General features: G+C 42.7%; 1 protein-coding gene across 4 annotated transcripts in view; it reads left to right on the plus strand.

Moving 5' to 3' along the window:
• Positions 1 to 23,340, plus strand: part of NINL (ninein like) — a 221,351-nt gene that overhangs the window by 129,027 nt on the left and 68,984 nt on the right. For 2 of the 4 annotated variants that reach the window (XM_081033320.1, XM_081033319.1), the window contains exons 9-13: positions 2,681 to 2,817; positions 4,408 to 4,548; positions 6,769 to 6,943; positions 8,045 to 8,155; positions 8,756 to 8,836. In XM_081033320.1, the coding sequence (XP_080889446.1) occupies positions 2,681 to 2,817; positions 4,408 to 4,548; positions 6,769 to 6,943; positions 8,045 to 8,155; positions 8,756 to 8,836 (645 nt within the window). The remainder of the gene's footprint in view (positions 1 to 2,680; positions 2,818 to 4,407; positions 4,549 to 6,768; positions 6,944 to 8,044; positions 8,156 to 8,755; positions 8,837 to 23,340) is intronic. The other 2 variants (XM_081033322.1, XM_081033321.1) reach the window with 1 other exon arrangement.

The raw sequence follows: 23,340 nt of genomic DNA on the forward strand, positions 1-23,340 counted from the left end.
TTCAGAACTTATTCTTTTTTTTATTTTTTTTTTTTTTGTTGGGGAATGTTGTGGAACAGTGTGTTCCTCGAGGGCCCATCAGTTCCAAGTTGTTGTCCTTCAGTCTAGTTGTGGAGGGCACAGCTCAGCTCTAGTCCAGTCACCGTTTTCAATGTTAGTTGCAGGGGGCACAGCCCACCATCCCATGTGGGAATTGAACCAGCAACCTTGTTGTTGAGAGCTCGCACTCTAACCAACTGAGTCAACTGGCTGCCCCTCCAGCAGCTCTGCAGCAGCTCGTTGTCTTCAATCTAGTTGTGGAGGGTGCAGCTCACTGGCCCATGTGGGAATCGAACCAGCAACCCTGTTGTTCAGAGCTTGTGCTCTAACCAACTGAGCTATCCAGCTGCCCCAGAACTTTTTTTACTGCTTTCCTGTTATCAGAGAATATTTCCCTTTAGCAATTTATAATTTACCAGTTACATTCAGGATTTGATTTCATTTTATTCAAAATTAGTGATGTTTATTGAACTCCTCAGCACCTGGGCATCAAGCAAGGACCTGTCAAGTGTGTGACTTTATTTCTTACCTGGTCCTGAAGATGTTTCTGTCTCGCTTGACAGGTGGAGTGGCTGCCTGAGGACACATGGCCAGGGCAGGAGCACTGGCGAGTTGGGCAGGTGGTCTGGGTGTCCCGGTGCACCAAGTCAAGGCCCTTCCTTCCGGTGACTCTGAATAACTGCTTATCTGTGACATTGGCGGTCAAGACCATAGGCCTCTGGCCGTGCCAAGAACAATAAGCACACGTGCCTGAAAAAGGCCTTCCCCTTGGGAAGGAGGTATCTGATGGGCAAGCCCTCAGCCTGAATATGTTGGCATTACACACCCAACTTCTTAAGATCTCTGGCCATTTCAGGGTGCTGAAATGGTGTGTGAGAGTGCCTGTGGAAGCAATGCTAGTTCTGGTGCAGCTTTGTGAGGAGGCCCTGGATCGCTTATCTGTCCCTCCTCAACAAATCACCACTAAATTATGCCTTAAAACACAATCAGTGTTTCTTGTCTTATGCAGTTTCTGTGGGTCAGGAATTTGGAAGCTGTGTAGTTGGAAGCTGTACAGCCCAGGGTCCCCCATGAGGTTCGTCAGATGTCAGCCAGTGCTGCAGGCTTCTGCAGGCCTGACTGGGCTGAGCATCTGCTTCCAGGTGGGCAAATTGATGCTCACTGTAGGCAGGAGGCCTGTTCCTTGCCATGTGGGCCTCTACCTAGGGCTGCTTGAGTGTCTTCACAACATAGCATCTGGCTTTCCTGGTGTGCAATCCAAGAGAGAATAGGAGGAGGTCACCTGTGTTCCATGCACAAGCGTTGGAGGTCACATGCCATTACTTCCTCTACATCCTGTGGGTAACACAGGTCAGCCCTATTCAGTGTGGGAGGACACACAAACATGAAAGCTAGGAGGTGAGGAGCACTGGGGCCATTGTGGAAGCTGGCTCCCACCCATGCCATTCAGTTTTTGATGACTCCTTTCTTGATTGTACTCTGTCTTGTGAGATTATTGCTAGGAAGTTTGCCCTTGTGTAATGGGCAACAGCTTGAGCTTCCCAAATTACTGTCTTAATGTCATTTCTCTTCATAAGCACTTTGGGAAGTGGGGAAGCAATGGAAATTCATGTCTCCATTTTATAAGTTTAAAAAAACAGGGATCATACCTCATTCCCACATGTGAGCTGGGAATGCTGTGGCTCTTTCTCTGTTGGCCCTGACGGGGGTGTTCCTATCATAGAAGAAAGCAAGAGTCAAGAATACTCAAAGCTAAAAATGCAAATGAGGCAAACTGTTAGTTATTGGTTAGTCAAGCAGAGGGGCATATAGGACATGGGCATATAGGTGTTCTTTTTCTTTTTTAAGTTTTTACTGTGGTACAATACATAAAACAAAAATTGTTCTTTTTCACAATCCTGAGAGGAACAGAATGCTCCATTCTCTGGAATGCTTAGCCATTGCTCATCTCTTGGGGATAGATCATTTTTCCATGAAAAAAGTGACTAATCCCCATATATGAAAAGTGACCAATCCATATATATGAAATATAACATATTTCATAGCAACATACCAGTCAGGATTCTGTTAGTTTGAAATGACTAAATCCCAACTCAGAATGGCTTAAAGCAGAAAGGAGGCTGTTAGGGCCTGGGAAGAGAAGGACATAAGGCATTGGGGCTCGTGGAGCTCCAGCCTGTTGTCAGGACTTCCTTCTGTTTCTTTGCTTGCTTCTTGGTAGTGTTGGCCTCAGATTCAGTCTCCTCAAGTAGCTCCCTAAGACCTGCAAGCTCCTATGCAACTGATTTCATAGGGGAAAAGACCTCTCTTCCCCAGCCTCCTATCAGTCGCCTTGAAGTTCTTTTAACACATGCTCCCCTTCTGTGACAGTCATTTTGTCTAGGGAGGGAAACTCTGTCCAGCTTGGGCCATACCCAAGCTGAAGAGGGGAGAACTCAGTGTTGACAGGAATGGGTGGGGTGGGGTGGGGCACTGCAGTTATATGGGTGGGGACGGGGCAGAGACTTTGCAGACAGAAAAGTGGCAGGTGCTGCCTACAGGACAGCATGGATCACACAACCTGGACTGTCTCTAGGAGAACCAGGAATTGTTTGGAGAAGCCACTCATCCTGTCCTTCCTAATGAGCCTTGCTATTTCCAGAGCCTTGACTTCAGTTTGGATGAGAAGGTGAACCTTTTGGAGCTGACCTGGGCCCTTGAGAATGAGCTCATGATGATCAGCAGTACCACTCAGCAGGCAGCCTTGGCCTGCTACCGCCAGGAGCTACGCTTCCTCCAGTAAGAGTGCTGATGTGGTTGGGACGGGCATGGGGAGTCCGCTGGCTGGACTGGCCTGGAGGGGAGTCTGAGGAAAGGGGCACTCTGCCCTCATCTACCCCAAATGGCCAGTGCTGGGAATGGGGGGGGGGTCTGCACCACCTTTTCTACTGGCTTTCCTTTAGCTGGCACTCCCAGTGAGACAGGAAAAGAGCTGAGCAGTGGGAGCAGGATGAAGGCTCCCTGTGCCTCGAGTTCCATCCATTTGTGTGGTTTGAGTGGGGCCCAGGGAACTGTTCAGTGGATGCTGCTTGGGCTTTTGTGGCCACAACTTAAGGGTTACTGGTCTTCCCTCCCACTTGGTGAGAAGCTTAGAAATCTATGTAAAGATCCTTCCTTAGTTCCTTTTAGCAAGATTCCAAAGAGAAGGATTTGAACTTGATACTCCTGTTGATCCAAGCAGAGGTAGAAACCCTCCAGTCTGTGGGATGTGTTTTTAAGAACAGCCAGAGGGCTCCTGGTGTCTGTCCCACTCAAGCTGAGTGTTTTATATGTGTCTGTGATCACTGAGACGGAAGGATGTTTTGAGAGAGGGCTAGTGAAGGACTTTGGAGCCTATTGGCTCAGCAGAAAGGAGCCTGATATACTAGAAGGAGCCCAGAGCCTGAAACCTGAGCTAGAGAGGAAAAAGAAGTATTTTTCAGACGTGATCATCAAGCGCAAAGTGACACTTGGGCTAAGAATACGTGCCACTTTAATTGGGTTCAGCTTTGGTTTAACTGAGTATTCAAGCCATTCATCTGCTTGGCAGATTAGCGCAAAGATATCTCTGTATTTTTATTGATGTTCCGAAGCTGCAGAAATGGTTGGCAGAAATCACAATTTCCATCCTTAAGACTTTGTATCTCATTAGGTGCTGACAGATGAGCTTTCAGACCTCAGGCAGCTCTGCAAATAGGACCAGAGAAAGACTGTGCCTTGAGAGAGGGGACAGGGGAAAGCTCACTGCACCTTCAGTAGGAGAAATGGTCACTTAGAATAGTGAGTGCTAAAGTTGATTTGAAAGTGTCCAGGGGGTCATGGGGTGACTGGACAGAGCCAGGGCCCCACACAGAGATGGCCTTCTGCTCTGGGTGATTCACCTTGTACTCACTCAGATGCCAGGCTGCAGGTGTCAGGGCTGTGATGAGGCAGTATATTGGATGGTCAGTCATCTCCCTTCCTGTGTCCAGTCCTGGATTAGGTGCTGGGGAACCCTGGGGCCCAAGGCCCAGCTGGAGACTAGAGGCTGCCCAGACAAATTTTCACCTGTTCTGGGTCTGTCTGGAGGTATGGCACCTCTAGGCTCAGCTTCCTTGGTTCAGAAACCTAGAAGCTTTCCTTAGCAAGTTGTTTAACCTTTCTCTCAGTATGTACACCTGCAAACTAGGCATAGTAATTATAGAAACTGCCTTAGGAGGTGGTTGGTGGTAGCGTGAGTTTAGAGCACATCACTGGCCCATGCCCTGCGCCCAGCAGATGCTGGCCCTTTTTATCATTTAGGCAGACATAGGGCTCGCTGGGCCCAGAGTGTGTGGTCCATTAATCCTGTCTCCTCCCTGCATACGGCAGGGGGCAAGTGGAGCAGATGGTAAGGGAGCGAGACAAGGCAAGGAAGGATCTAGAGAAAGCTGAGAAGAGGAACCTGGAATTTGTGAAAGAGATGGACGACTGCCACTGCGCCCTGGAGCAGCTCACGGAGAAGAAGATCAAGTAGGTCCTGCCAGTACTGCCTGAGCCCAGAGCTTCGGCTCCTTGGCACCAGGGCAGCGATTCCCCGGCTCTGGCTGAGGGTCGGTAGTAGACGTGAAGCTGCCTCCAGGGTCATGAACATTGTAGAGCCAAGACCCTCCTATTTCACTTGAGCTCATGGAAATCCAGCAGACACACTGTTGGGAATGCCCTTCGTGGAAAGAAGAGGGAAGGACGCATTTAAAAAGTGCGTCCAAAAAGGTCTTGTTCTTTATGATGGGGCACGGGTGCAGCAGCACCCTGCGGTGCCTGCTTGGGGACTACAGGGAGTTCCTCTCCGCTGCTCACACTTTCCTCTGCTTCATTTATGGTGTCTGTCCCACTCAAGCTGAGTGTTTTATATGTGTCTGTGATCACTGAGATGGAAGGATGTTTTGAGAGAGGGCTAGTGAATGACTTTGGAGCCTATTGGCTCAGCAGAAAGGAGCCTGATGTAGTAGAAGGAGCCCAGAGCCTGAAACCTGACTGCAGGCATTGTGCTGGATGGTGGATTGAGCAGACCCCTGGTGAGGTCTACACCACCCATTAGGATGGTGGCTGGACAGACCAGAAGAAAGGATTTCTGACCTTTTTTATGGGCACAAAACCACTTGTCTGGCTTATTAACTAAAACGTGAGGAAATCCAGCCCCTAAGGATTTCCTAGGCTGGGCCAAGCAAGGGACAGTCTTTCTCACTCCATTCTGGGGAATAGTTTATGCTAGGCTCCCCTGACAGAGCTCAGTGGTTGTTCAGCTTTCTGAGTAATTGAGAACTGATTTGCCTTAGTCGTGGCATGTTAGGTTTGATTCTCTCAACTACCTCAGAAGAACTTTGTGCTGTGTCTTTCCTGGGGTCAGAGAATCATACCTGGACCTGAGAATCAGGCCCAGGGACACGTGAAGGCTGTGTGGGCTGTGTGGGCTGAGTTTGAATCTTGCTTATGAGCAACGGGGCGTCATCAGTAGGTTTCTAGAAATAGCTTTTGGAAGCATTGAGTTTTTCTTAGTATAGAAGTAATAAATAATACATGTTCATTGTATAAGAGAAAATGCGAGTAAAAGTAAAAATAAAAGCAGAAATCTCAGTTCCCAGAGTTTGTCACTCCTAACATTTTTTATGTCCTTCCCTTCGTTTTTCCATGTACAGCATTATTTACAAAATGATGTCACATTGTATATGATTTTCTGGTGGTCGCAGATCACCTCGTTATGTGATCACCTCTGCCATATTTTATTTAACCATTTTTCTTTGGTTAGATATTTCAAAAGTTTTTAACTGGAGTGATATCAAACATATATTTTTAGAGCTGCCCCAAAGGTTTGTATAATGTTTCATTAGCCAGATTTATCTTACTGTTTTCCCCTTGGTAGCAGCTGCCCTTCTTCTATCTCCTTCCTTCTGGGTCTTCTTTCCTTAAAGTTTTGAGATGAAATTGAAAGTCCAGCCGTGGAGGATGAGCCCCCAGTGTTCTCTTATACTTAATTATTAACATGGCCAAGCCCGTTGCTGAAGTAAGTGTTTCACTCATCTTTAGTCTAGACAGACTTGGTTTGAGAAATCCTGTTAAATTTAAGTAGCTGTTTCAGTGATAAAACTAAGATTTGGCAGTTTTTTTCTGCGGATGGAAATGGTTATTGCAGAAGATTAATGCAGATCTGAGGGTGATTGTACTTCCTGTCTTTTACTCTGATTGCTTTGGGATTCATTGCAGGTTGTACTGTCTATGTCCTTCATGAGAGAGGATCGATTTACGGTACATTTAGTTATCAAAGGCATTTAGTGGCTGCTGAGTGTGGAAGGAGGTTGAAAGGCAAAGGGACATCACAGAAACCTACCCCCAGAGGTCATTCTCTAGCTTGCCCCAGGGGTTCCAAGGGCCCACTGGCTCCTGTGTCTGGGTGTGGTCACCTGCACCAGCCCTGAGAGGTGGTGTCCACTGTCAGGCCCCAGGGGGAGGACTTAAAGGAGGACACCTGGCCTCACAGCTAAACATGCTGTTTAGCCGAAGAACAGTGACCCCATCTGTCAAGCAGGAACAATTGAGTCCAAGATCCTGTAACCAGATGCTCTGTGCAGGGGGATTCCAGGGAAGGAAGAGGTTTTATTGGCTGGGAAGCTGTCCCTGGAGAAGCAGGGCCAGGTGGGCCTGGGCAGCACCCTCAGGAGCCCAATATGACATGTGCTGTTATGTACCTTACAGACACCTGGAGCAGGGTTACAGAGAAAGGCTGAGTCTCCTGCGGTCAGAGGTGGAGGTGGAGCATGAGTTACTCTGGGAACAGGCCCTCAGGCAGCGGGCCTCATTAGAGAAGGACCTAGGGCACATGCAGGCTGAAGAGGCAAGCCTCCGGGAGAAGCTGACCCTGGCCCTGAAGGTAGGTATGGAGAGGGGCTGGAGAATGCCGGGGAGGGGAGGGAGGGGCTTTCCACCAGAAAAGATGGAAAAGAGCTTGCCTGAGGTTCCTCTTCCTACACACACATTTTCCTACTCAAGGATCTAATACCTCCCAGCGGGTTTTAGAAGCCTTAAGTTTGCCCTTCTGTGGTAGGAAAATCCCTGGGATTTCAAACTAAGGAATATTCAGCCACCATAGAGTTAGCATCTTTTTCAGCTACGGTAGAAATGGTCCTGGCTTCTGTCCCGCTGCCTTCTCTCTGGTTATGGGGGCAGCTGGACAGGCAGAGACCTACAAGGCTCTCCCTTTCTGATCTGGGTCTGTGGGACTAGATTGGGGAGGGTAAGCAGCCACCCTGCTGCCTACCCAGAAGACCAGAGCACCTATGGGGTCAGCAAATCTAAAGCCCACCTGCTGGCCGTGGGTGCGGCCTGGGGCAGATGTGGTTTCTGGGCTTCGGTGAATGTCCCGCGACCCACAGACACCCTGCATTTGGGTCCCATGAGGTGTCTCCTGGCCCTTCCTGTGCTCCTGCCTTCCTCTTCCTCACTGACTCAGAGCCACCTCCCTCAGTCTCTGTCTGCCGGAGGAGCAGCCAGGCTCCCCAGGAGCCTGTGATAGCAGTGCTTACAGGGCCTGCTGCCCGGCCTGCCTGGGCCCTCCACTGCACTATGTCCTCACCGCTCTTTTCACTGGTTACCAACGTGCAAAGACACTGCCTTCCTCTCCCGTGGACATCTGACCTGTAGTGGTACAGTTTCAAATCCCTCATTTAGAAAGTGTCTCAGAAGGACTTGCCACCAGCCGTTTCTTGACCTGAGCGCTTGGAGTGGAGAAGAAGAGGCAATGGGGAAAGCAGAGCATTGTTGAGGCCTCTGTGGGGTCTGTCCCTAGGCAGCTTCGATCAGCCCCCAGCACAGCCTCCTCTGCATGGTGCCAAGTCAGTGAGTATCAAACACCACACGGTTTCTTCCTGATTATGAGTGCTACCAGAAGTAAGCCTCTCAGAGGAGACAGACCTGCCAATAGCTTCCTCCACCACTCCCAAAGCCTGGCAAACCGCTGGCCTGTGTCTTGCAGGAAAACAGTCGATTACAGAAGGAGATTATTGAAGTTGTGGAAAAGCTTTCAGAATCAGAGAAGCTGGCCCTGAAACTGCAGAATGAGCTGCAGTTTGTGTTGAAAGACAAGGCAAGTTCTTTTGCTGATTCTTAGTGTTCAGAGTGGAGCCTTTGCTGCTGGGTGAAAAGTGTCACGGTCTTGAAAAAGAATATTTAGGCAGCTGAGTTTAGTTTTTTTTCTATTGAACTTCTAGAATAGAGAGAAAATTAGCATGGTGTCTCTCCGTCTGTTTTCCTCCACTTCGGGTCAGCACAGGGGTGCCAATGTGCCCCCGTGATGACTTTCATGTCGGCTGGCCTTTTAATGACAATACCAGAGCCAGCCAGTGACGTCAACTCCAGTGATAGGTTTCTCAGTGGTGAGGAGCAAGGAGAGGGTAGAGTTTGGTGCCCACCATGAGGCCCCCCCCAGCCCCCCACCTGGCTGTGCCCATTACCTAGGGAGGAGAACGGGAGGGGAGTTGCCACACTGGAGCACAGTCCAGGCAGGGGGTGTCCCAGAAGGTCAAGGCAGAACGTCCTACTACCCTGAGACCTTTTAAACGGGGGTGGCAGGAGGGATAAGAGGTGCTGAGCCTAGTCAGAGGAGCGTGACAGATGACAAGCATGTGTTTTACCTGGCCTAAAGTCCTGTCTAATTTTCCTTTGAAAATGTGGGTCTGACTTTCAGCTGGAGCCACATAGCACAGAACTCCTGGTCCAGGAGGAGCGGTTCGAGGAAGTCCTGAAAGAGTATGAGCTCAAGTGCAGGGTACGTGTCCTACCCAGCCCCTTCACCATCCTGAGCCTTAGCATTTCCTTTGTCTTGAACCAGGCTGTCACTTTTGTCTTTGGTGCATGGGGCCCTCACGCACTCCTGCCCTGCACTCCCCAGCCCACCCTGCAGCAGGGGCCGTTTTTTTCTAAGAGCTTGGCCCTCTACAGACTGTGTGTGCCAGAAGGTTGTGGTACCTTCTCCCAGCCACGCCTGCTAAGAATGGGGTGCTGGAGTACATGAGATGGGCTGGCCCTACAGGTCGTCAGCTTCTGTGTGGCTCAGACCTGGGTCGTGGCATGCAGGCCTCCTTCCTTCCCTTCCTGCCCAGGAGTGGCCTGGCATTCCTGGTGGGCCTCATGCCTGGCCTCCACGTGAAGGGTGGTCCTGCACAGCTCAGCAGGAGCGTCCTCCTCTGAGCAAAGCAAGCAGAGCCTGTGATCTCAGCCTGCGTTCTGATGAAGGGCTCTCCTCCAAGCCTCATGTTCTGCTAGGAGGTGGGACAGGACTTGCCTCAGCACCTGTTTTTGGCTCCACGTGGGCTGGCCAAAGTCACGAGATTGGCACCAGTTCTGAAGGCCCCTCTGTGTTTCCAGGCACTATGTAGGGCTTCATTGTGTTTTCTGTTGTTGAGTATTTAGATTTCCTGAGCCACACCTACGAGTGTCAGTCCATTCAGCTAGGGACGTCGTAGTGTATAGTAGGGCATAGGTGGTAAACATCAGTGGTGTTGACCATATTACACTCTTAAAATTATCAAAGACCCCAACAGATAAACATTATTGTTAGATATTAAAGGTCTATTATCAATTTCCTTCTTAATGATTTCCATCCAAATTAAAGTAAGAACTGACTTTTGTTCCTACCACACATTGCTTTGGCAATACCAGAGGATAAAGGTGAGCCCTTTATCCTTGATAAACGAGTGTGACATGACCCACTGCTGTGCTTTTTCCTCCTTTCCAAACCCTGAATCCTTCAAAAGCGGTGCCCTTTGGAAAATCCTATGTGTGGTTAGTTGTGTTACTCTCCTCCTGAACCCAGTGGTGTGTGTGGGGTGAGGGTTAGGGGGTTGTGCCGCACAGCTTCCTGCTGGAATTGTGGTCCATGCTGTGTTTTTTCCCCTCCCTTTAAGCTTGTTGGGAAGACTTAGAACCTATAACTAACCATCAGTTAAAATGTTATACTTTAGTGCACTGGATTTTTCAAACAAGTATAAACTCCATCTTTATTTAATATCACTCTGTTACTTAAATTAACTGCTACTCATTTCACTTTTGGTTCTTGAAATTTTACTTTTTGAAACATCAGCAGAAATATTTTACATTTTAGTGCTAATCTATTGATTTAGAAATTTGCCCTCTCAAGTTTTTGGACACTTTTGGCTATTTCCAACTAACATTTAGAGCATCAAAAAAAACCCCACCTTTTTATTTGAAAATAATTTCTAATACATAAAGTTACAAAAGTAAAAATAGTGCAGGGAATACCTAAATATACTTGCCAAGATTCACCTGTTGTTTACATTTCACCCTGTTTGCTCTGTCATTGCTTACTTGCTCACTGTGTGTGTGTGTGTGTGTGTGTGTGTGTGTGCGCGCGCACGCACACGTGTGCTCATCGGGATGAGAATGTGTATACATAGTTATATTTTTAAAGTCTAAGGGTAAGTTACATGCATCATGGCCTGTTGCATCATGGCCCTCCACCCCTGAACAGATCAGTGTGCATTTCCTAAGAACAGTCTTAATCCTCCAACTTCACAGTGGTGTGCAGGTGCATGCACCAAAGCTGACCGCTAAATGTTCAGGAATTTTGCTAGCCTGTTATTAAACCTTTGATAGCTTGACATCAGCTATGGTGGGAGTTACTTACACCACAGAAATATACGAAAGCTACAGATCCGGAGAGCCAGCTTCCAAACACCCTGATAATGAGAATATTCTAATAACTGTGGCACACTTACGAATAACTTCATGATTTCCATTGATACATTGTATTTCAGTTTCATTAGTTAAATTAACAATGTGCTTTGGAGCATTTCTCCTCCAGTTTGGATCAGGTAGGTATTGCCTTTAGTTGTCATGTCTGTTTAACGTCCTTTAATCTGAAGCATTCTGTTTTAGTCCATTCAGGCTGCTGTAACAAAAATACCACAGACTGGGGGGCTTATAAACAACAGAAATTCAGTTCCCAGAGTTCTGGGGGCTGGGAAGTCCAAGATCAAATTGCCAAAAAATTCCGTATCTGGTGAGAGCTCTCTTTCTGGTTGCAGATGGTTGGCTGTGTTCTTACTGTTTTTACGTGGCAGAAGGGGCAAGGGAGCACTCTGGGGTCTCTTTTATAGGAGCACTAATGCCCTTCATGAGGACTCCATCCTCATGACCTAATGACCTCCCAAATACCATCACATAGCATAGTTAGGATATAACACATGAATTTGGGAGGACACATTCAGTCTATAGCACATTCCCACAGCCTTTCTTTGTCTTTGACATCAGTACTTTTGAAGAATACAGCCCTTCACCCTTTGGTAATAGAACCTTTCTCATTTTGAGTGTTTTTGATGTTTCCTTTGGATTAAATTGAGGTTATACAATCCCAGCTGGACAGCATAGGTGATGTTTAATTTTGGTCACCTGCTTAAGGCATTGGCTAATTTCTCCTCTGTATTATTACTCAGGATAGAAATCAAGTAAGTAGGCAAAACAGTTTTGCAGAAAGAAAAGTTTGTTAAAGCGAAAACTTGATGCACCAAGGGAGCACACTCCGGAGGAGAATGGATGTGGCTCCCCGTGGTTTGCAGGTGCAGTGCTTCTGTGGTCTCTTAGAGTGAGGGGCCACCCCCCTCTTTCATTTATCCCTCCACAAAGCATATTGAGGCAGGTCTTTTCCTGCACTTGTGCAGTGTACCTACTGTGTTTCCCCAAAAATAAGACCTAGCTGGCCAGTCAGCTCTAATGGGTCTTTTGGAGCAAAAAGTAATATAAAACCCCGTCTTATTTTACTATAAGACCGGGTTTTATATGGTAATATAATATAATGTAATACAGTGTAATACCAGGTATAATATGATATGATATAATATAATATAATATATATAATATAATATAATATAATACCGGGTCTTATATTAATTTTTGCTCCAAAAGACACATTAGAGCTGATTGTCCAGCTAGGTCTTATTTTCGGGGAAACACGGTACATGCTACTTCATGCATCAGATATCTCATTAGCATCTTTTTTAACTTTTAAAATAGTTTTATCGAGATGTAATTTACATATCAGAGAGTTTACCCATTTAAAGTGTATAATTAGTGATTTTTACTTTATTTCCAGAGTTCTTCAGCCATCATTACTGTCTAATTCCAGATAATTTTCATGATCTAAGAAAGAAACCTGTAAACAGTCACTCCCCATTCTTCCTACTTTCTTTCTTTATGGGTTTTCTTATTTAGCACATAGGGATTCATACAATATGTGGTCCTGTGTGACTGTCTTCTTTCACGTAACGTAATGTGTTTATGGTTCATCCATGTTTGTAGCATGTGTCAGGACTTCATTACGTTTTATGGCTGAATAATATTCCAATGTATAGATATACCAGAGTTTGTTTATATCATCAGTTAGTGGGCATTTAGTTTAGTTCCATTTTTTGGCTATTCTCAATGCTGCTATGAATATGAAACCTACTAAGTTTGCATGTAATGTATAGCAAGCTGAAACTGGCCACATGCCTTTGAATATGTACACATCACAAACTGTCATTTGAAGAGCTAAGTTGTCACTGGGAAAATATTGTACTAGTTTAGACTTAGGTTGCTTTTTTTCCCCACAAAACAATGTATATAAAGTATATCAAAGGAAAGGAAAAAACATATCAGATGTACTACAGTGTTTGTATGCTTGCCACTTTATAGGTTTTTTTTTAGCTCTTTCCAGATGTTAATTGTATTATAATTACAGTCACTGCCATTATTTATTAATGAGCTAAAGGAGGGTCAACACATGATAATGACATGTCTGTGAGTTCCAACCTAAGCAGTGATTGGCATATTATTTTCTTTTTCTCAAAAGTATTTTTTTTCAGTTACACTTGCCATTCAGTATTATTTTCTATCAGTTTCGTGTTAACAGTATAGCGATTATAATTTATGCAGTGATTCCCCCTCATTAGTCTGGTACCCAGCTGGCACTATACTGTCGCATCCAGCGCAACATGGGCAGTGAGAGAACGAGAAGGGGCAGTGAAGGGTTAAGAAAGAAACAGAAGTCAAGAGATTTATGCACTAGAGGCCTAAGGTCTCACAGCCTCAAAGTACTGAGAGCCCCGAATTGGGCCACCTTGTGGGTTTTATTGATGTTCACACAGGGAAGTAGTAACATTGTTTTCGCCACAGTCTGTGAATGTCATCCATTATAGTAGGAAACTGATTGAAACTAATCACCCTTGCCTGCAAGCAGCGGAACCGTAAATCTCAGGATGTATGTACCTCCCCCAGGGACAAAACCTTTATGCCGAAACTTACTGATGTGAATAGATGGAGAAAACAAATACCATTGAATCTCTTCCCAAGCAGGTTGTGGGAAGGAATGCAGCCACTAAGGCAGACACTCTCCTTAGCCGGGGGATAGTGGGGGTTTATGCCCACCTCTATCAACGCCGTGGGTTCTCCTGATGGTCCCCACGCAGCTGTACCTGGCTTGGGTGTTCCCCACGTGGGGAATCTTACCCATCATTGGCTGACCAGCCATCCTTTGGGGCCAAACAGTGAGACATAAGGTATAAGCACAAAGGTGAAGCAAAGTCCCTGAAAGGATTAGTCTCACAGACTCTTTCTTTAGGGGTAGGTACGAGGGGACAGACCAGTAGGCTGCTGTGTGACAACACTATACATATTTGTTTCAAAATTATTCATTATATTCTCTATGCCATACTTTCCATCCCTATAACTATTTTCTAACTACCAATTTGTATTTCTTAATTTCTTCATCTTTTTCACCCAGCTCTGCAATGCCCCTCCCCTCTGGCAACCATTAGTTTGTTCTGTTTTGTTTGTTCATTCATTATGTTCATTAGATTCCACATATAAGTGAGGTCATCTGGTATTTGTTTTTCTCAGTCTGACTTACTTCACTGATCATGATACCTCTAGATCCATTCATGTTATCGCAAGTGGTAACATTCCGTTCTTTTTATGGCTGAATAATATTCCATCGTATATATGTACCACCTCTTTATCCAGTCGTCTATTGATATGGACTTGGGTTGCTTCCATATCTTGGCTGTTGTACGTAGCGCTGCAATGAACATAAGGGTTCATATATCTTTTTCAGGTAGTGTTTTGTATTTCTTCAGATAAATTCCTAGAAGTGGAATTGCTGGATCATAAAATAGTTCTATTTTCAATTTTTTGAGGAACCTCAAACCATTTTCTATAGTAGCTGCACCAATTTTCAATCCCACCAGTAGTGTACAAGGGTTCTCTTCTCTTCACATCCTTACCAACATTTGTTGTTTGTTTTGCTGTTTTTTTAAGTTTCAACATCATTTGTTTTCTTTTTTAAAATTTATTGGGGTGACAATTGTTAGTGAAATTACATAGATTTCAGGTGTACAATTCTGTATTACACCACCTATAAATCGCACTGTGTTCACCACCCAGAGTCAGTTCTCCTTCCATCACCATATATTTAATCCCCTTTACCCTCATCACCCACCCCCCACCTCCTTACCTTCTGGTAAACACTAAACTATTGTCTGTGTCTATGACTTTTTGTTTCTCATTTGTTTGTCTTGTTCTTTTGTTGTTTTTGGTTTATATACCACATATCAGTGAAATCATATCATATGGTTCTCTGCTTTTTCTGTCTGACTAATTTCGCTTAGAATTATACTCTCAAGATCCATCCATGTTGTCACAATTGTTCCTATATCATCTTTTCTTACAGCCAGATAGTATTCCATTGTGTATATATACCATAACTTCTTTATCCATTTATCTATTGAAGGACATTTTGGTTGTTTCCATGTCTTGGCCACCGTAAACAAAGCTGCAATGAACATTGGAGCACACGTGTCTTTATGGATAAATGTTTTCAAATTCTTTGGGTAGATACCGAGGAGAGGGATTACTGGGTCGTATGGTAATTCTATTCGTAATTGTTTGAGGAACCTCCACACTGCCTTCCATAGCAGCTGCACCAGTCGGCATTCCCACCAACAGTGTATGAGGGTTCCTTTTTCTCCACAGCCTCTCCGACACTTGTTACTATTTGTCTTGTTGATGATAGCCATTCTGACTGGGGTGAGGTGATATCTCATTGTGGTTTTTATTGGCATTTCTCTGATGATTAGTGATGTTGAGCATTTTTTCATATGTCTATTTGCCATTTGTATGTCCTTTTTGGAGAAATGTCTCTTCAGGTCCTCTGCCCATTTTTCAATTAGGTTGTTTTTTTGTTGTTGAGCTTCATGAGTTCCTTGTATATTTTGGATATTAGCCCCTTATCGGAGGCACTGTTTGCAAAAATCTTCTCCCATTCAGTCGGTTGACTCTTTATTTTGTCGATGGTTTCTTTTGCTGTGCAGAAGCTTTTTATTTTTTATTTTTTAATTAAATTTATTGGGGTGACAATTGTTAGTAAATTTACATAGATTTCAGGTGTACAATTCTGTATTATATCGTCTATAAATCCCATTGTGTGTTCACCACCCTGAGTCAGTTCTCCTTCCATCACCATATATTTGATCCCCTTTACCCTCATCACCCACCCCCCACCCCCTTACCCTCTGGTAACCACTAAATTATTGTCTGTGTCTATGAGTTTTTGTTTCTCATTTGTTTGTCTTGTTCTTTTTGGTTTATATACCACATATCAGTGAAATCATAGGGTTCTCTACTTTGTCTGTCTGACTTATTTCACTTAGCATTATACTCTCAAGATCCATCCATGTTGTCACAAATGCTCCTATATCATCTTTCCTTAACGCCGAATAGTATTCCATTGTGTATATGTACCACAACTTCTTTATCCATTCATCTATCGAAGGACATTTTGGTTGTTTCCATGTCTTGGCCACCGTAAACAACGCTGCAATGAACATTGGAGCACACGTGTCTTTATGGATAAACGTTTTCAGATTATTTAGATAGATACCCAGGAGAGGGATTGCTGGGTCATATGTCTGCATTCCCACCAACAGTGTATGAGAGTTCCTTTTTCTCCACAGCCTCTCCAACACTTGTTACTATTTGTTTTGTTGATAAAAGCCATTCTGACTGGGGTGAGGTGATATCTCATTGTGGTTTTCATTTGCATTTCTCTAATGATTAGCGATATTGAGCATTTTTTCATATGTCTATTTGCATTTGTATATCCTCTTTGGAGAAATGTCTCTTCAGGTCCTCTGTCCATTTTTCAATTGGGTTGTTTGTTTTTTTGTTGTTGAGTTTCATGAGTTCCTTGTGTATTTTGGATATTAGCCCCTTATCAGAGGAACTGTTTGCGAAAATCTTCTCCCATTCAGTTGGTTGCCTCATTATTTTGTCAATAGTTTCTTTTGCTGTGCAGAAGCTTTTCAGTTTCATATAATCCCATTTGTTTATTTTAGTTTTTACTTCCATTGCCTTTGGAGTCAAATTCATAAAATGCTCTTTGAACCCAAGGTCCATAAGTTTAGTACCTATGTTTTCTTCAATGCAGTTTATTGTGTCAGGTCTTATGCTTAAGTCTTTGATCCATTTTGAATTAATTTTGGTACATGGTGACAGATAGCAGTCCAGTTTCATTCTTTTGCACGTAGCTATCCAATTCTGCCAGCACCATTTATTGAAGAGGCTGTCTTTCCTCCATTGTATGTTTTTAGCTTCTTTGTCAAAAATTATCTGTCCATATTTATGTGGTTTTATTTCTGGGTTCTCAATTCTATTCCATTGGTCTATGTGTCTGCTTTTCTGCCAATACCATGCTGTTTTGATTATTGTAGCCCTGTAGTACAAGCTAAAGTCAGGGAGTGCGATATCTCCAGTATTGTTTTTTCTTAAGATTGCTTAGGCTATTCGGGGTCTTTGTGGTTCCAAACAAATCTGATTACTTTTTGTTCTATTTCTTTAAAAAATGCCATTGGGATTTTGATGGGGATTGCATTAAATCTGTATATTGCTTTGCGTAATATGGCCATTTTAACTATGTTGATTCTTCCAATCCGTGAGCACGGAATGTCTTTCCATTTTTTGTGTCTTCTTCAATTTCCTTCAAAAATGTCTTCTAGTTTTCAGCATATAGGTCCTTCACATCCTTGGTTAAGTTTATTCCTTGGTATTTTATTCTTTCTGCTTCAATTGCAAAAGGAATTGTTTTTTGTATTTCTTTTTTGAGATTTCATTGTTAGTATATAGGAATGCAATGGACTTTTGTACGTTGATTTGGTAGCCACCAACTTTACTGTATTCGTTGATTATTTCTAATAGCTTTTTGGTGGAGTCTTTAGGGTGTTCTATATAGCATCATGTCATCTGCAAAGAGTGATAATTTAACTTCTTCATTCCCAATTTGGATGCCTTTTATTTGTTTCTCTTGCCTGATTGCTCTGGCAAGGACTTCCAACACTATGTTGAAAAGCAGAGGTGATAAGGGACAACCCTGTCGTGTTCCTGACCGTAGAGCAAAGGGCTTCAGTTTTTCACCATTAATAATGAGATTAGCTGAAGGCTTGTCATATATGGCCTTTATTATGTTAAGGTATTTTTTTTCTAAACCTATTTTACTAAGTGTTTTAATCATGAATGGATGTTGTATCTTGTCAAATGCTTTTTCTGTATCAATTGATATAGTTATATGATTTTTATCCTTTATTTTGTTTATGTGATGTATCACATTGATAGATTTGCGATGTTAAACCATCCTTGTGCCCCGGGGATGAACCCCACTTGGTCGTGATGAGTAAACTTTTTAATGCATTGTTGTATTCGATTTGCTACAATTTTATTTAGGATTTTTGCCTCAGTATTCATCAGAGATATTAGTTTTATTTTTTTGTGTTGTCCACCAGGTTTTGGTATCAGGGTAATATTGGCCTCATAAAATGAGTTAGGGAGTACTGTCTCTTCTTTAATTTTTTGGAAGAGTTTGAGCAGGATTGGTATTAGATCCTGTTTGAACGTTTGGTAGAATTCACTAGTGAAGCCATCTGGTCCTGGAGTTTTGCTTTTGGGAAGGTTTTGGATGACTGATTCAATTTCGTTACTGGTGATCAGTCTGTTTAGATTCTCCAGATCTTCATGTTTCAGCATAGGAAGACTATATGTTTCTAACTATATGTTTCTAAGAACTTGTCCATTTTCTAGGTCGTTGAATTTGGTGGCATATTGTCCTTCATAGTATTCTTGGATAATCTTTGTATTTCTGTGGTGTCTGTGATAACTTCCACTTTTTCCTTTCTGATTTTGTTAATTAGTGTCTTCTCTCTTTTTTTCTTAGTGAGCCTAGCCATGGGTTTGTCAATTTTGTTAATCTTTTCAAAGAACCAGCTCTTTGTCACATTAATTTTTTCTATTGTCTTTTTGTTCTCTATTTCATTGAGCTCTGCTCTGATTTATGTTATTTGCTTTCTTCTGCTGACCTTGGGTTTCACTTGTTCTTCTTTTTCTAGTTCTTTGAGGTGTAACATGAGGTTCTTTATTTGGGATTTTTCTTGTTTCTTGCGACAGGCCTGTAATGATATAAATTTTCCTCTTAAAACTGCTTTCGCTGCATCCGAAAAATTTTGGTAGGATGTATTTTTATTGCAATTTGTTTCTATATATCTTTTGATCTCTCCTCTAATTTCTTCTTTGACCTAGTCCTTCTTTAAAAGTATGTTGCTTAATCTCCATGTATCTATGTTTTTTTCCTGCTTTCTTTTTGAAGTTGATATCCAATTTCAAAGCCTTGTGATTAGGGAATATGCTTGGTATGATTTCAATCTTTTTAAATTTGCTGAGGTTAGTTTTATGTCCCAATACATGGTCTATACTTGAGAACGTTCTATGTACACTTGAAAAGATTGTATAGTCTGATGTTTTAGGATGAAGTGCTCTATATATGTCAATTATGTCCATTTCATCTAATGTGTCATTTAGGGCAGCTGTTTTGTATTTATTTTCTGTTTGGATGACTTATCCATAGCTGTCAATGATGTATTTCAATCCCCTAGTATAATTGTGTTTTGGTCAATTTCTCCCTTTAGTTCTGTTAGTAGTTGCTTGGTATATTTTGCTGCTCCCTGATTGGGGCCATAAATATTGATGACTGTTATGTCTTGTTGTATAGTCCCCTTTACCATTATGAAATGTCCATCTTTGTCTCTTGTTATCTTTTTCACCCTGAAGTGTGTTTCATCTGATGTCATTATGGCTACACCTGATTTTCTCTGGGTACCATTTGCTTGGTGTGTCAATTTCCACCCTTTCACTTTGAGTCTATGCTTGTCCTTGCAACTGAGATGTGTAACTTGGAGACAGCATATGGTTGGGTTTAGTTTTTTGATCCAATCTGCTACTCTGTGCCTTTTTATTGGTGAGTTCAGTCCATTTATATTTAGGGTGTTATTTATATATGTGAGGATTTCCTGTCATTCTATCTTTAGTTTTCTGGTAAGGCTGTGTCTCCATTGTTTCTTTGCCTTTTTGATGTTGTCTATTATTTCTGTGTGGTGGTATTCTATGATGTTTCCCTCTGTTTCTTCTTTTATTACAGTATATATTTCAGTTCTGGGTGGTTTTTTTTGAGTGGTTACTTTTAAGTTTATGTAAAAGAAAGTTTGATATTTAGAGTAGTCCATTTTCTTCAGCATGCTTACTTTCTCCATTCCCATATTCCGGTTCAGGCCTTTATTCTCCCCCTTTTTAAGTTGCCACAAATTGTCCCTGTTGATGGTGGTTGCCACAAATTTTCCCTGTTGATGGTGGTCGAATATCCTCTTTTAGTATTTCTTGTAGTGCAGGTCGTGTATTAGAAAATTCACTCAGCTTCTGTATGTCTGGAAAGGTCTTTATTCCTCTTTCATATCTAAAGGATATCTTTACTGGATATATTATTCTTGGCTCATAATTTCTCTCTTTCAAATGTTTGAATATTTGGTTACACTCCCTCCTGGCTTGTAGAGTTTCTGCTGAAAAATCTGATGATAATCTAATGGGCTTTCATTTGTAGGTTACCGTCTTCTTTTCCCTGGCTGCCTTGAGGATTCTTTCTTTGTTGTTGATTTTAGACAGCTTCAATACAATGTGCCTTGGAGAAGGCCTGTTGGGATTGAGGTAATTAGGTGTTCTATTTGCTTCTTGGATTTGAGGATCCTGTTTAGTCCACAAGTTTGGGAAGTTCTCATCATCGATTTGTTTGAATATATTCTCTGTTCCCTTCTCTCTTTCTTCTCCTTCTGGTATGCCCATTATTCTTATATTGCTCTTTCTGATAGAGTCAGAAATTTCTTGTAGAGTTCTTTCATTTCTTTAAAGTCTCAAGTCTCTTTCTTCTTCCATCTGTGTAATTTCCAGGTTTGTATCTTCGATGTCACTGATTCTTTCTTCCATCTGGTCAACTCTACTACCTAAGCTGGTTATTTTATTCTTAATTTCTTCTATTGAGTTCTTAATCTCCATAAATTCCATTTGGCTCTTTTTTAAAATTTCAGTCTCTTTCGTAAAATGCTCATGTTGTTCTTTGATTGCGTTTCTGGTTTTATTAAATTGCCTTTCTGTGTTTTTTTGCATCTCGTTGAGTTTTTTCAGAACCTTAATTTTGAATTCTCTGTCATTTAAGTCACATATTTCCATAGCTTTAAGTTCCTTTTCTGGAGACTTTTCACTTTCTTTTTGAGCTGTCTTGTTGCCGTGGTTATTCATGGCAATTACTGATTTATTATTTCTCTTCCTAGACATCTACAGGAGTGATTTTGCAACAGATTGATAGGAAGAGGTCTTTCTTTTGTTTTCCAATACTTGTTGGTAGAATGTTTTATTTTCTCTTCAACTGCAGCCTTTTATTTTCCTCTCTCACACAGTAGTGCTATGTTTTCTCTGCATTATTCCAGCTTCTCACACAATGGGGGGATTCCCTGGAAGGTGGTCTTTTCCTCTGTTAACAGTTCGCCTGGGTTATAGGGCGCCACATCCCTGTGGGATGCGGAACTCTTTTGAAGTTCCAAAGCTCTTTCTGCACCAGATTCAGAGCCCGTTTGTTTCAGCAGTTCTGTTTACTCCTGCAGTGATCCGCCCAGATAGGTGGGGCCAGGGGCGGGATGAGTTGTGAGAAGTTGCCCAGAGCAATGCAGCAACCACCACCTCAGCCGGTCCTGCTTCCACAGCTCCCTCCCCTTTGCCGGAAGTAGTTGGGCTTCTAATCTGTGTCTGCTGTCCACTGTTCTCAGAACAAGAAATATTCTGTTCTTTTTATCTGACACTGCTACTTTATCGCTTCTAGCACTGGGCAGGTGGGGGTGGGGCGAGCTCTGGGAGGGTAGGGAGGGGCGGCTAGTCTCAGTGTCTAAGGCTTCCATTCTCTCCTTGGCAGTGAGGGCTTGAACCACCGTTTTCATCCTTTTTTCCTCAGTCTTTTCTCCAAGGTCTCTGCCGTGAGCGTTGGGTTCAGCCTTGTTATATGCTGACCCGTCAGCCCTGTGGGCCATATGCAGAGCCCTAGCAGTCCGAGTCCTTCCCTCTCCCGCAGCTGCGGAAGATCCGGGAGCAGCGAGCTCGGAGCACTGAGCTAGGTCTGTGTCCTGCGCCCGCGTGGCTCCGTCTCCGCACTTCTCCTCTCCATCCTCCCCCGCTCGCGCGATTCACCCACCTGGAGGTGAATTCAGTATTCGGCCTCTTCGTCTTGCCTGTCTGCTGTGCAGGGAGTCCTTTGTGGAGTTATTGTTGTTCGATTCGTTGTAAATTCCAGGGGAGCTTTACAGAGGCTCACCTCACGCAGTCATTTTTCTGTTGTTTGTTAATTTATTGTTGATAGTCATCCTGAAAGTTGTGAAGTGATGTTTTATTGTGGTTTTCATTTTCATTTCTCTGATAATTAGTGACATTGACCATCTTTTCATATGTCTGTTGACCATCTATATGTCCTCTTTGGAGAAATGTCTATTCAGGTCCTCTGCCCATTTTTCAATTGGATTGTCTCTTTTCTTGGTGTTGAGTTGTATGAGTTCTTTATAAATTGGGAATAATAACTTCTTATCAGATATTTTATTGGCGAATATCTTCTTCCCTACAGTAGGCTGTCTTTTGATTTTGTTAATGGTTTCCTTTGCTGTGCAAAAGCTTTTTAGTTTTATGTAGTCCCATTTGTTTAATTGTTCTTTTGTTTCCGTCACCCGCCAAGATAGATCTGAAAAAAAATCACTAGAGCAATATCGGAGAGTTTACTGCGTGTGTTTTCTTCTGAGTTCTTTGGTTTTGGGTTTACATTGAAGTCTTCAATCCATTTTGATATTATTTTTGTTTGTAGTTTAAGAAAGTGGTCCAGTTTCTTTCTTTTTTTTTACATGTGTCCAGATTTCCCAGCAACATTTATTGAATAGACTGTCTTTACCGTCACGGTATAGTCTTGCCTCCATTGTCATAGATTAAATGACCATATAGGTGTGGGTTTATTGCTGCGCTCTTTATTCTGTTCCATTGATCTGTGTGTCTGTTTGTCGGCCAGTACCATAATGTTTTGATTACTATTGCCTTATAGTATAATTTGATACCATATGTGTGTGTGTGTGTGTGTGTGTGTGTGTGTGTGTGTGTGTAGCGTGATACCTCCAAATTTGTTCTTTCTCAGGATTGCTATGGCTTTTCAGGGTTTTTTATGGTTCCATATAAACTTTAGGATTATTTGTTCTAATGCTGTGAAAAATGCCATTGGTATTTTGATGGGGTATTTTGCATTGAATCTATAGATTGCTTTGGGTAGTGTGCACATTTTAACAACTGTCACTTTCTATCCATGAGCACAGTATATGCATACATTAATTCGTATGTTCTTCTGTTTCTTTCTTCAATATCTTATAGTTTTCCAACTACAGGTCTTTTACTTCCTTGGTTAAATTTATTTGTAGGTTTTTGGTTTTTTTAATGCTATTATAAATAGGATTCTCATCTTAATTTCTCCTTCTGACAGTTCATTATTGGTATATTAAAATGCAACAAATTTCTGAATATTAATTTTGTATCCTGCTACATTACTGAATTCATTTATCAGTTCTAATAGTTTTTTTGGTGGAGTCCTTCTGGTTCTCTATATGTAGTAATATCATGTCATCTGCAAATAATATCTGTTTTACTTTTTTTTTTTTCAGTTTTGATACCTTTTATTGTCTGATTGCTGTGGCTAGGACTTCCAATACTATACTGAATAAAAGTTGTGAGAATAGGCATCCTTATCTTGTTTCTGATCTTAAAGAGAATGCTTTTAAGTCTTTCTCTGTTGAGTATGATGTTAGCTGTGGATTTGTCGTATATAGCCTTTCTTAT

Source organism: Rhinolophus hipposideros (assembly GCF_964194185.1).
Source record: "Rhinolophus hipposideros genome assembly, chromosome: 22".
Taxonomy (NCBI): Eukaryota; Metazoa; Chordata; class Mammalia; order Chiroptera; family Rhinolophidae; genus Rhinolophus; species Rhinolophus hipposideros.